The 12,768-nt window shown below is 54.5% G+C and overlaps 6 protein-coding genes across 6 annotated transcripts; 5 read left to right on the top strand and 1 right to left on the bottom strand.

Moving 5' to 3' along the window:
• Positions 1 to 28: 28 nt before the first annotated feature.
• On the top strand, positions 29 to 1,311 carry J4E90_005771 (uncharacterized protein; the record flags this gene model as incomplete). Its single annotated transcript, XM_051435323.1, has 2 exons — positions 29 to 113; positions 167 to 1,311. The coding sequence occupies 2 exons, from the start codon at positions 29 to 31 to the stop codon at positions 1,309 to 1,311; spliced, it is 1,230 nt and encodes a 409-aa protein (XP_051291347.1).
• Positions 1,312 to 1,778: 467 nt separating this feature from the next.
• On the bottom strand, positions 1,779 to 2,684 carry J4E90_005770 (uncharacterized protein; the record flags this gene model as incomplete). The annotated part of the gene is made up of 1 exon (XM_051435322.1): positions 1,779 to 2,684. One exon carries the CDS (start codon positions 2,682 to 2,684, stop codon positions 1,779 to 1,781), a length of 906 nt encoding a protein of 301 aa, XP_051291346.1.
• A 1,546-nt stretch (positions 2,685 to 4,230) lies between these two features.
• On the top strand, positions 4,231 to 5,078 carry J4E90_005769 (uncharacterized protein; the record flags this gene model as incomplete). Its single annotated transcript, XM_051435321.1, has 2 exons — positions 4,231 to 4,986; positions 5,037 to 5,078. 2 exons carry the CDS (start codon positions 4,231 to 4,233, stop codon positions 5,076 to 5,078), a joined length of 798 nt encoding a protein of 265 aa, XP_051291345.1.
• A 469-nt stretch (positions 5,079 to 5,547) lies between these two features.
• J4E90_005768 (uncharacterized protein) lies at positions 5,548 to 7,083 on the top strand (the record flags this gene model as incomplete). Its single annotated transcript, XM_051435320.1, has 4 exons — positions 5,548 to 6,090; positions 6,158 to 6,487; positions 6,552 to 6,932; positions 6,994 to 7,083. The coding sequence occupies 4 exons, from the start codon at positions 5,548 to 5,550 to the stop codon at positions 7,081 to 7,083; spliced, it is 1,344 nt and encodes a 447-aa protein (XP_051291344.1).
• An 824-nt stretch (positions 7,084 to 7,907) lies between these two features.
• J4E90_005767 (uncharacterized protein) lies at positions 7,908 to 9,689 on the top strand (the record flags this gene model as incomplete). Its single annotated transcript, XM_051435319.1, has 2 exons — positions 7,908 to 8,286; positions 8,362 to 9,689. 2 exons carry the CDS (start codon positions 7,908 to 7,910, stop codon positions 9,687 to 9,689), a joined length of 1,707 nt encoding a protein of 568 aa, XP_051291343.1.
• A 1,446-nt stretch (positions 9,690 to 11,135) lies between these two features.
• Positions 11,136 to 12,234, top strand: J4E90_005766 (uncharacterized protein; the record flags this gene model as incomplete). The annotated part of the gene is made up of 3 exons (XM_051435318.1): positions 11,136 to 11,196; positions 11,247 to 11,561; positions 11,612 to 12,234. 3 exons carry the CDS (start codon positions 11,136 to 11,138, stop codon positions 12,232 to 12,234), a joined length of 999 nt encoding a protein of 332 aa, XP_051291342.1.
• Positions 12,235 to 12,768: the final 534 nt, after the last annotated feature.

The raw sequence follows: 12,768 nt of genomic DNA, 5'->3' as shown, positions 1-12,768 counted from the left end.
TATCACAACACCACCGACAGTCTCTACCATGGCCACCTCTACGCGCCAGCCGTTTGCCGAGCTTGGCTCGTCACGTCTCCAGGTACTCCAGAGCGCGAAGAACAGGCAAAATGGTAAATAGCTTCACTCCACGTGCCGTTGCATTCACTAAACGCGTATGCGACAGCTCTTACACCAAACTTCGCGTCTCAGCAGGGCCTGAAGTCAATTCCTACGCCATCGACGGGTAAGCGCCAGCGCGCACCCGAGATCTTCGAAGATGCCGACTCCGAGAACGTGGACCCGTCCATCTTCAACAGCCCAACCAAGAAGTCCAAGACAGCCAGCCACAGCGATGCAGGATACATCAAGCCGTCCATCTTTACTTCGCCGATCAAGCCCAGTGCCAGCAGCCTCAATGCGACGCCTTCCGTCCCGTCTGTGCGTAAAGCACTTTCGTCACCCAACACTGCCAAGTCAACGCCCATCTCCACCAGCCGCGGCTCACCTAAGAACAAGCGTCTCCATGCTGTTTCAAAGCGTCGCGCATCCAGCTCGCCCTTCCGACGCGTCGACCCCCCATCCTTTACGCAGAGCAGCCCCAGCCTACCCTTCTCCATCGACGCAGCCCTCAGCGGCTCCATCTCGACTTACACACCCAAGGCCCCCACCGTAGCCGCCACGCCTGTTTCAGCACCCGCCCCGCAGACCCCAATCGTCGATGACAGCATGCCCAAGAGCTGGTTCTTCGAGATCCACGAGGACACGCCCGAGCAGGAAGCCGCAAACCTTATGGAGCACTCCGCATCTGTTCTCGACATTTCATCCGATGATGACGCAAAGACCAAGGCCAGCAACGAGGACCGCGGCAAGGAGAACGTCCCACCACCAGACTTCCTCGCTGCGCAAGCTCGCAAGCGCAACCACGCTTCGTCTTTTGACGACGGCTACGAGACTGATATCCTAGCCGATATGCCTGTCAAGCAACCTCGTCTTCGCAAGTTCGTCCAAGATGCCATGGATGAGGACCGCAGGCCGTTGGGTGACCTTGCACCGAGTGAGTTCTATGCCGAAGGCTGTGACGCTACCTCGTACGTCACTGTCGATGCTGGAATCGAGAAGCCCTCGCGTCTGTCAAACGTATTCGATGCTAGCTGTGTTACACCCGAGAAGAAAAAGAGTGTTGTTGTTGAAGAAGTCCCCGCTGCCGTTGAGGAAGAGACAACAGTGGCCGAAGAGGTCGTTGCTGCACCTGCTGTCGACGTGCCTGCTGTCGAGGCTGTCGTCGAGAGTACGTCACTGACATGCGAGGTACCTGCCGCCGCATCATGAGTCGCACTTCCTCCTGCTGCGTTCTTTCTCTCCTTCTCACATTCTTGGAAACCTCAATTTTCGTTTGGATCTCTCCAAGGCGTTGTTGCTAGCTTGTCACGATGTCCACTGTTTATGGTCATGACCACGCTTAGTCACGTATATATGATTGATATGGGGCGTTTTGGGTTGATTGGTTGGTTGTTGTCTTATGATACCTTTACTGCAAGCGCAGGTCTGTCTTGCTTGATTAATACGATTACTTTCACTTTGAACAATTTCTTCTACTATGAGGTGACGGTGATGACTACAATGGTTCTCGACAGAAACAGGACAGATGCATATACTACTACATAAGAAAGTGGAGAGGTGCCAGGCCGTACAAGGTCGTATATATGTTATCAGAACGCTCGTCGTAAATCTATCATACGTGTCCATAACCCAAATCGCTACTTCGAAACGTGTTGACCATCGTCCAACCCATAACACTAAGAGCGTAGCATAGTGGGATGAGGAGAAGGCGAGCGCCCTCTCAGCATGGGCGTACTAGGCTTAAGCATGGGGCTCGCCGTCGCGCTCAAAGCGTCCAGACTGAGCTTGCTGATAGCGTCGAGGTTGCCCTGAACATCATCGTCTGTGAGATCGAGCATCAGACGAAGTTCATTCGCCTTCAACGGCGCTCCCAGCCCCACCATCAACTGTTCCTTGTCCACCGAGCCGGGCACGTCGTAGTAGTACCACCTGTAGTCAATATCTTCCAGCCGATGTGGCTCCGCAGGCGTCGTGAGCCGCGCAGCAACGCGGCGTACGTCCATGCCAAACACACCCGATATAGATGGCTCGGTGCCGATTCCGCCCAAGCTGGCTTCCGCTCTGCCACGGAGGGGTCCAGGGACTTTAGCGTCCTTTTCGATGGGCGTCTCGTTGATGCGGTTCGAGGCGCCTGCGTCGCGCAACTTGGCGCGCTTGAAGGTTGCGTTCTTGAGCTCGGTCAGGCCGAGGACGATGTAGAGTGGCTTGCCCGCTTTGATCTGTTCGGCCATCCAGATGCGTGCCTCGGGGTCGTTGCAGACGGCTTGGAAAGCTCTTGACGATGACTGCGTGGTCCGTTGTATCATCTGCTCAGCCTTGACAGTGAGCAGGTTGGGCTGTCTGTATATCCTTCCCAGATCGAACCTCGCGCCATAGTTGGTCGTGAATCGGCCTTCGGTGTCGACTGAGTAGAGGTCTTTATAGCGGAGCTGGATGTGGAAGTCGTTCAGATCGTCGACTTCTGCGTGCGCTTTATCGGGGTAGAAGGAGTCGCGTTCCGGGTGTAGGGGCTCTGTAACCAGTTGGCCGACTACGAGGGCGTCGGCGGGGAGGGGCTTCGGGAGCAGTGCATTCTGCACCATTGCTGCGGACCTGCGGGTTGCGGATAGGTAAGTGTGGGAATGTGTCTGGAACGATGCAGACGAGTGTTGCGTGTTAGCTATCGACATTCAGGGGCAATGGCGAAGCATGAGCAAAAGTATGGTGAACCCCCATGGCTGCGAATCGCTGCGAATCAGAGGGCTGCATCAGACCCGGTGGCAGGTGCTTGGCTAATCTAGCTAGAAGGTGCTACAAGACTACACGTTCGCAGTTTCGACATTGATACTGGATCAAGCACCGCTCGCCGAGCCAGACACGATATCGTAGGTATGTATTAAGATGGAATGGGAGGTTTGGCCGACGAGGTGTCACGTGCGACTGCGGCATCGGAGAAATGAAATTCCCATCAGCCATGCGCGGGACCGATGGAGCATGGCAAACTAAGTCAGCGTGCGGCGGATACCGGCAACGTCATGTATATTGACAATAAAGCCCCATTGATTCTGCGTGTTGAGATCGTAGATGGTTGGGAGACGGCTTCCGCATGCGTGGAGCTTCCATGGATGCGCGGTTTTCCTTCGGCCGTGCAACATCACTCACGCTCTAGGCCGGCAGTTCCAAGGTTTCCACGACCGATCGGATCCGCTTGCTACATGGCGATGTACGCAGAGATTCTCGGAGCTGCTACCATGTTCGCCTGCAGCTACATGCAGGGTCCGTCAGAGTCTTCCAACAGGATCGAGCAGACGACCGATGCCTCGATGAAGAAGAAAGAGCTGAGTAACGATTACTGTATCTGCCAGGCTCCCAGTTAGCAATGCACAGCGCCTTGCTTACTAGTAGCCAAGGCTGAGCACAGTAGCACATGTGGGTATGCATTACATTCAACATGGCATAAGGTGCTCGAGTGGCAGCGTGGCGGCTTCGTACTGCACGAGCAGCTTAGACGCGCGGGTTGACACGGCCAAATGTCTTTGTCAAAGCATGAATCGCTGACAGCGCATGTCGTGTATCAATCGTGGGGTTCCACTTTGGGAACATGCAACAGCTCGGCGGCACCTAGGCAAGACCACGAGACAAGCGTACCTAAAGTTATTAGGTTGTAGCATTGGAAAAGTCAGCCACGGGATCGGAGAAATCGATGATAACGCGTGGGAGAAAAAGCAATGCGATGGGTTCACGCGCCAGGAGGGCACGAAGAGGCGGCCCAAGCTCCCGTAGAGCAAGCTAACAGAGGGGCAGGAACGTCACAGCAACCCACCCACCCCCGTCGGTCGCTAGGATCTCAGCGGAATAGCGAAGCCAGACTGTCCACGTCTTGGTGCCATTGGCGAATCATGCTCAGTGGCATGACGTCCAGAAGCTGTTAGGACGAGCCACACGTCACTGTCGACCCAGCGCCCCTCACTAACCGCTAATGCGTGAAGCTGTCCATCAAGTCTTTTCAGCCGCAGAGGAGTACTTGAACCCCTCCGTGCCCCTCCAGATCAGCCTCCATCTTCTTATTCCATCACACTCAAACCCAATCTCTCTTCCATATACCCCAAAACCTTTCTACTCTATTCACAAACCCTCACAACCGCCACAATGATCAACGTTCCCCAAGCAACCGAGCTCAAGGACCTTTTCAGCCTCAAGGGCAAGGTCGTCATCGTCACTGGTGCCTCCGGCCCTACCGGTATTGGCACAGAGGCTGCCCGAGGATGCGCTGAGTACGGCGCCGACCTCGCCATCACCTACAACTCTCGCGCTGAGGGCGCCGAGAAGAACGCAAAGGAGATGAGCGAGAAGTACGGTGTCAAGGTCAAGGCCTACAAGTGCCAGGTCAACGACTACTCCGCTTGCGAGAAGCTCGTCAACGACGTCATCAAGGACTTCGGCAAGGTCGATGTCTTCATCGCCAACGCCGGAAAGACTGCCGACAACGGTATCCTCGACGCTACCGTTGAGCAGTGGAAGGAGGTCATCGAGACCGACTTGACTGGTACCTTCAACTGCGCCCGTGCCGTCGGTCTCCACTTCCGCGAGCGCAAGACCGGCTCCCTCGTCATCACCTCCTCCATGTCCGGCCACATTGCCAACTTCCCCCAGGAGCAGGCCTCCTACAACGTCGCCAAGGCCGGCTGCATTCACCTTGCCAAGTCTCTTGCCAACGAGTGGAGGGACTTTGCCCGTGTCAACTCCATCTCCCCCGGATACATTGACACTGGTCTCTCCGACTTCGTTCCCCAGGACATCCAGAAGCTGTGGCACTCCATGATCCCCATGGGCCGTGACGCTAAGGCCACCGAGCTCAAGGGTGCCTACGTCTACTTCGCCTCTGACGCCTCGTCCTACTGCACTGTAAGTTTACACGTCCAGATTATACCTCTTCAAGTCACTAACAATCTCAGGGTTCCGATCTCCTCATCGACGGTGGTTACTGCGTCAGGTAAACGTATCGTCTTGACGACTTGATACGAGTGGAGGAATATAATAATGAACGACATTATGCCGGAAGACTTGAGTCCGTGTAAATAGCATCGAGACAGTAATAAAGCTTCGCAGGTTTCACTTCAAAGCCATCCATCATGTTGTCGTGACTTCACCTCGTTTCTCATTCTAGATTGCTCAGAGAGTCCTCTGAGTGATTACGAAGAAGACATTCGAGCTTTGCACGGTATGGTTTAACCGTATTAACTGGCGAAAAGACTTCATGCTCGAGCGCGAAACCCAAGAAGACATTTGAGGGCGGACGCGTTGGGGACGCGCGAATCGGCTACGCACCCCCGCAGTTTAGCACGCGAGTCAGCATGATCGTCGTCTCTCAGCCGCGGCATCTCAACTCCACTACCAAGTAGTCCAATACCTAAGTATGCTTCTCACTCCAACGGAAATGTCTTGTAATACCACCAAGCACACACGATGGCGAACCCCAAGCCGCGCGCCGATACGCCTCTTCCCTCCGTAATGCAGCCTCAGAAGAAGGAAACCTTTGGCAACCTCGCCCCATGGAGCGAACCGTCGTGGTACTCCGCCCTCGCCTCCCCCTACTACAACGAGTCGCACAAGAAACTGCGCGATGCGCTTCGCACATACATCGACACAAACATAAAGCCGTACATGCTCGAATGGGAGGAAGCTGGTGAAGCTCCAGCCCAGGAACGGCACAAATGGGCGCAGACTGGTTACGCATTCGCAGACGTGCCAGAACCGTATCGCCCACGCAATGTTCCGGGGCCTGCGGGCATACCGGTCGGCGATTTGGACTTATTCCATCTGTTGATCATGACGGATGAGAATAGTAGGATTGAGGGCGGTGTGGGCGTTGCTCTGGGCGGTGGCAGCGTGATTGGTGCTCCACCGATTGTACATCACGGAACTGAGGAGCAGAAGAAGAAGTGGCTGCCGGGTCTGTTTACGTGGGAGATCAGTTTCTGTCTAGGCATCACTGAGCCGGGTGGTGGTGTACGTATACCTATCCCGCAACATATCCACAATTTGTATTGAGAGGGAAGCTAACTAGAGTGTGTAGTCCGACGTCGCGAACCTCCAGACTACCGCAACCAAAACCGAAGACGGACAACACTATATTGTCAATGGCTACAAGAAATGGATCACTGGTATGCCCTGGGCCACACACATGACGACTGCCGTTCGCACGGGAGGACCTGGTGCCACTGGCATCTCCGTCCTTGTCATTTCCACTGACTCATCCGGACTCACACACCGCCGCATCCCCAACTCAGGGCAAAAGGGTGGAGGCGCAAGCTTCGTGGAGATGGACGATGTCCGCGTCCCTGTATCCAACCTTGTTGGCAAAGAGAACGAAGGCTTTCGAATTGTGATGACCAACTTCAACAAGGTAAATTCTGACTGTGCGAAGTGCATGTGAGACATATACTGATTTCGTACCTCTACTTCTGCAGGAACGCTTCATCATGAGCATAGGCTGCAACAGGAAAGCGCGAACCTGTCTGAGCGAATCTTTCCACTACGCACATAAGCGACACACATTCGGCAAGCCTCTCATCGCCAACCAGATCATTGCGCATAAACTCGCTACAATTGGCCGGTATGTAGAGAGCCACTGGGCATGGCTCGAGCAACTCGCATACCATATCCAGCAATCTCCGCTCGGCTGGCAGGATCCGGAGATTGCGGGCCAGATCGCCTTGTGCAAGGTGCACGGCGGCCGTATACTCGAGATGGCGAACCGAGAGGCGCAGCAGATATTCGGTGGAGCTGGATATCAGAAGGGTGGGCCTGGTGCTATTGTCGAGCAGATTAGTCGGGATCTGAGGATGATGGTATGTTTGATTCCTTGAAATGTGAAGTCCAGGATAGTGTGCTGATGCTAACGTGTGCTAGGTTGTGGGTGGCGGCAGTGAGGAAATCATTGCTGATTTGGCGGTCAGGCAGGAGACGGCGCTTTCGAAGAAGCGGGGATGGAAGTTGTAAGTTGATATGAATGGCGCTATAGTACTGGATTACATCGTGCTGGAGTCCTGAAAATACTACGATGCCATGTTCAATCTACTGGTTTTCTGACGAATGCGTTAATCGGGTCTCGCGGTCAACAGTAAAGGTTGCTCGAACTCACTATGTATCCCCTGTGGATACACATGACAGTGCAGGTGCAATAATCGGGAGCATCTATAAACTGAGGACGTTCTGAATTGTCCAGCCCTGGAGGTGCTTTTGGACGATCGAAGGATCACACGCGCTACGCTGTTAGCCGAAGCGCTAACCCAGTTTCACTCATCGAGGCCTTCCAAGTCGCGTCACCGCGGCCTTCGCGTCTCCCTGCTCCCTACAATTTGTCGTCTCGTTACTCACACCACCACGTCCATGTTACCGTTGGTTGTTACTTGAATCCAAAATATTTAACCCGATAGACAGAGTTGGTTCAGGCCTATCCAGCTTCTCCATACCAACACAACCTATCCCTTCACCACAAATACGTCTGAAGGCGCCTCTACTCCATTCGAAGTTACAGCCCCTTTGAACGTGCGCGTAATCAACCTCTAGCGCAAGAGCTGGGAAGGCGCTGCGAAACAGCCGGCATGTACGGTACGTTTGTGTACACGCCTAAATTTAATCCTCCCGCTCATCGTCCCTCCTAAGCATTTGGAGAGCGAACTAGTGGCCCGAGCGACAGTAGTGGAAGAGAACGTGAAAGAGAAGACTATCAGTCAGATACGCCAGAAAGAGACTCGCAGGCCAATCCACCAAAGCAGCGCATACTCGAGCCGAATCCTGTGGCGGCTTCTGCACCACCAGACATGAACTCGGCAGCCATTTCTTTCGAATCGAAAATTGCCCTGGCCTTGGGTGGTTCGAGTTGGCAGCAACTGCAGGGTGACAGTGCTGTAGAGCCCACCATTGCGGCCGAAGATGGCGTTGACTCCGATTCGGACGGTGGGGATGCCATTCTGGAAATTCCTGAAGAAGAAGTGATCGATCCAGTCGTACTTGAGAAACGCAGGAGAAAAATGGCGCGCTTCACCAGCACTATTGCAAGAGATGCAGGACATGTTGTAGAGACAATCGAAAAGACCGCACTCATCCCGGTACCAGAGCCAGTAACATGGGACGAGGAACCGGAGCTGTTGTGTTGCTACAACTGGCAGGCTGCGGAAGACGGTACCAATACGATATTTGGTGAGTATATCATGACCTCCAGCCAGGTGTTTGCCAGTTGAAATGCCGAGTATTGTCAGACTCACATCTATCTAGTTCCCGGCGAGCCAGCAAAATGGCAACCGCCAAGCCTGCCGCACACTGTCGAAAGGGATAGGGGCTGGGATTCCAACGATTACAACTACGCTCGCCAACCGAAAAATCCGTACCTGCCGATGTTCAATGCCCTCCGGGTTATGTCACCAAACACCACGTTCCACAACGTCGACGTTCTCGCAGATCGCAACAATCTCCGTGTGTTGTTGGAATTTGCTCAGGGCAAGAACAACGCACCTCTCCGCCTCAATCTGTATCTAGTCTTCAACACACTCGTCATCGTGCGCAGGGAGTCACGGTGGTGGAAACGCTCAGACGGGAAGAGTTACGGGTTCAACTTCGAGCGAGCCTTCACCAAGAAAACTGAAGACATGGAGGATGCGACGAGTCACTATCGGGCTATACGATATGCAATGGGCCCTCTCAACGTCGTTTGTCGCTTCGAAGCAGATGCATACGACGACGGCATCATTCCCGACGATCTCACACAGACCGAAGCAGCAGCGGTGAGCGGAAGCTCACACATGAACCCTCCAAGGTTCAATTACAACGCGCCAATTCGGGTCCTGCAAAAAGGCCATATCGTACCAACAGCCCAGATACTAGAGCTCAAAACCCAGGCTTATAGCCCATTGGCATCAGGGTTGGTCGCATGTCAAGATCAGCTCTGGTTCGGTCGCACATCGTTGCTTTACACCGCTCCCTACGAGAAAGGTACCGGTGTTGTATCGAGGATCAAGGAGGAAGTCGCAACTGTAAGGGTGAAGACATGGGAGCAGAACCAGCAGGAACCGTTGAGGAAACTCGCTGCTCTGCTTATACGCCTGAGAGATGTGCTGAAGCGAGAGAATCGGCCGAATCGAGCTTTGATCCTTGTGAGGGAAGAGAAAGGTGGGTCAATCGTATTGCGTACGATGGAAGAACGAAGTTGGGCTGTGGACAGAGAGACACGTGAAACATTCTGGCCGCTCCCTACTCATGGCAATCGAGGAAGGGGTGGTGGTAGGGGTAGGGGTGCTTACAACAGCGGACCTCGTGGCCGTGGGAATTTCGCACCAGTTCAAGGCCGAGGAGACTTTGCCGCTCCGCGCGGACGTGGCTACTTAACACCCGGTCAGGGTCGAGAGCCTGACTTTGCACCTTCGCGAGGACGTGGCCATTTCGTACCTGGTCAGGGTCGAGGAGACTTTGCACCTTCGCGCGGGCGTGGGCAATTCACATCTGGTCAGAGTCGAGGAGGTGACTCTGCGAACTCACGTGGTCGCGGGTATTACGCTCCACCTCAAGGTCGTGACCAGCATCACTATCAGCGAGGTAGCGGGCAGTAGAATCCCAGCTCCTCAAATGTATCGAGAGCAGATATAGTCGTTTGGGATGACCAAGTCCAGTACACGACCATTGGTGGCCCGGCAAACCAAAAACAAGCCAGAAATCAACCAATATCAAAATCTGTACATGAAATCTGCTGGCTTGCAGTCGCGCTAGCAGGTGAACATGTAACCTTTGTTTCACAATAGAGGTAGCAATTATTGCGATATGGTACCTGATATCTCAACAAAGCTAGTTAGATAGAGTTCCAGGGCTCGCGTCCGAACCAAGACGGCGTACACGTAGTTTACCGAGGTCCAGGAACATCTTGACAGGACCACTGGAGTTGAATTCTTGCAGCTTCAGAAGGGCTCTTGCGCAGGAGCTCATCGTGACCGTCTGGACGGCTTCAGTTAATATCGGTCGAGCTTGCTCTGAGCCTACACATAGAGAGGAAGCAGAGACAAGAGAGAGCAGCAGCAGAGGTTGATCAAATCTAGTCTACTACGTAGTACGTTCAAGAGCGAGGCCGCTAAGACGCTTATCGTGTAGACTGCAACTCTATGCAGGTCCAGTCTAGTTCCCAGCCCCCTCAGGCTATCGAGATGTTCTGAACCACGGTGACGTTGGTGGAAATTCAGATCAAGCCGAGATGAATGTGATAGTTTGATCGACATGCTCTTCCCATTGTGCCGCTCGTGTGACGTAGTCTGCTCGATGAACGAGGTGACGTTGGATCTTGGTGAGCTACTGTGATGTCGCCGAATAGTCAAAATTCGGTCGCGATACGATTGAGGCCCGAGTATGATGTAGACGAAGACTTGAGTCATGGGATCTAGTCCGCATGTGGCATCGAAGTTCACCGCTTCCCGTGACCGTGGACAAGGTCAGGATATGAAGACTGAGGTAACGAGATCAGTCAGCAGGTGTAGCGACTGGGCAGTGCAGCGTCCCTGACGTCTATACGGGCGTGTGATAGATCAGCATAAGGCAGCACCACCCTTTGCACACCACGTAGCAATACCCCATCGTCGAAATCTCCGGAAGACCCTGATCTTCAGTTTATCCCACGCTTCATTGCGGGGGAACGGCCCTTCTCTTCAAGCGCACAACCTGGCCAGTTGAGCATCGCGGACGGCAATGGCTTGCAGAAGTGGGCCCGTCTAGACGCGCTGCCCATGCACGATGATCACAGCCTACATACACAGCCCACTTGAGCGCTGCCACGCCGTCGCGAAGCTTCGAATGCGTCGGCAGCCCCGCAAATTTTCCACTTGTGCACGACGAGCTGAGGCATTAGGGCATATGACGACATGGTGTCTTGTGAGACTGGGCTGAGATGCGTCCTAGCCGAGAGCCGCGCTTTAAGTGTCAGATGTTCGCCGCCGACTATTAGACCACGCTACCTGGACACCTACACTCCACCACCACTACCTGCACCTTGACCGCTACAACAAGCAAGCAATATGGGCCGTCGCGATAGAGACAGACATTCCTCACCGGAGCAGCCGCCCCCGCCGCCATCACGTAAGATGTCCAGCATGCATTGAATTGGTACAGCGCTGACAAGGAAGCAGATCCAGGCACGTACCGCTTTGACAGCTACGAGAACGGCAAGCCAAAATGGGCGCCTGGCAAAGACGACAAGAGAGACTACCGCGACTACCGCGACAGCCGAAGAGGCGATCACCGCCGCTCTCGCAAGGAGAGGCCTGTCGACGATGCGCCGCCGCCGCCATATCCCAACAACCCTCCACCGCCCCCGCATGGCGCCTATCCTCCACCGCCTCCACCAGGCCACGAAGGTTATCCTCCGCCGCCTCCCCCACCACCGCCAGGAATGGAGGGCATGCCACCTCCACCACCTGAATCTATGCCACCACCACCCAGAGGTATGCCATCCTGTCAGCGCGCCTCGCAACTCCAGCTAATCAAACAGCAGAAGAACGTGACCCTCGTGGAGCCCGACCACGTCGCCATCGCAGGCAACCGTCCTACTCGTCCGACTCTGACTCTGAATCTCCACCACCCCAACCTCGACGCAAGCATCGCGAGGAACGCCGCGACGACCGCCCCCGCCGACCCAGGCACGAGGATACCTACGACTCATACGACGAGCACTATCCTCCTCGCAGGCCCAAAGACGATGGGCGCCGTGACCGCGACGGCTACAAGTCCGAAGGCTACAAGTCTGACCGCCGCCGCAAAGACAAGGACCCCTACTACGATGACCGCGACCGCCGTGACAGGCCCCGTGACGATCGCAGACGCCGCGACGACGGCTACGATAACAAATACGACGACATGTTCAACAGCAAGCCGCGTCGCGACTCTCGCTATGACGATGGAGGTCGCGATAGGCGCAGTCGATACGACGACGATGATCGCTACGACGACCGCCGCAGGAGTGGTAGAGGTGGAGGCGGCAAGCCGGGAAAGCCTGGACAGCCGGAGTGGCAGAGGCAGGCCATGGGCATGTTCAAGGACTACGCCCTACCTATCATCAAGAAAGAGGGCGCCAAATATGTGCAGAAGCAGATGGCTGGTGGCTTTGGAAGGCGCTGATAGACTGGAAACGATACGACATGATATGATATGATAACGTTGGGACGGGATTGCATGGTGTAATGGCTTGATTTTGGTATTTCAGCGTCATGTACGGCGAGTTCTCTTGGATCATGAGGGTTTGCTACTTTGGCGTTAAGGGGCTGTACTCAACTTGATACCAATCTATACACAATCTACTTTTTCTTTTGACATATCACGGTATGGACCCTCACTTGGAGCAGCTGAGAGTTGGAAACAGTCGACTTTAACAGATTTGCATTGTGTATGAGAGTAACGAACGACTGGCCAGTCTACAGACTCTAGGTACAAATATGGGCACGGCCAAGATTACCCCCATCCAACGACGAAGCCATGGTCTTCCCCTTGCTTGCCGCCTGAACACAGCTCCAAGCACCAATGACTTAAGCGCAGTAGGCGATGAGGCAGTTGATAATGCAAGCACCGGACGGGGCAAGCGGAGTGCAGTTTGAAGTACAGGTGTTGTACCTGTCAACGTCGGCGCAAGCTTGCCGAGCCTGAAGGTCTGTTTTT

The sequence above is a fragment of the Alternaria incomplexa genome, assembly GCF_024043165.1.
Source record: "Alternaria incomplexa strain BMP 0042 chromosome Unknown scaffold_7, whole genome shotgun sequence".
NCBI lineage: Eukaryota > Fungi > Ascomycota > Dothideomycetes > Pleosporales > Pleosporaceae > Alternaria > Alternaria incomplexa.
Note: the sequence above shows the minus strand (reverse complement) of the source record. Positions and strands in the feature narration are given on the sequence as shown.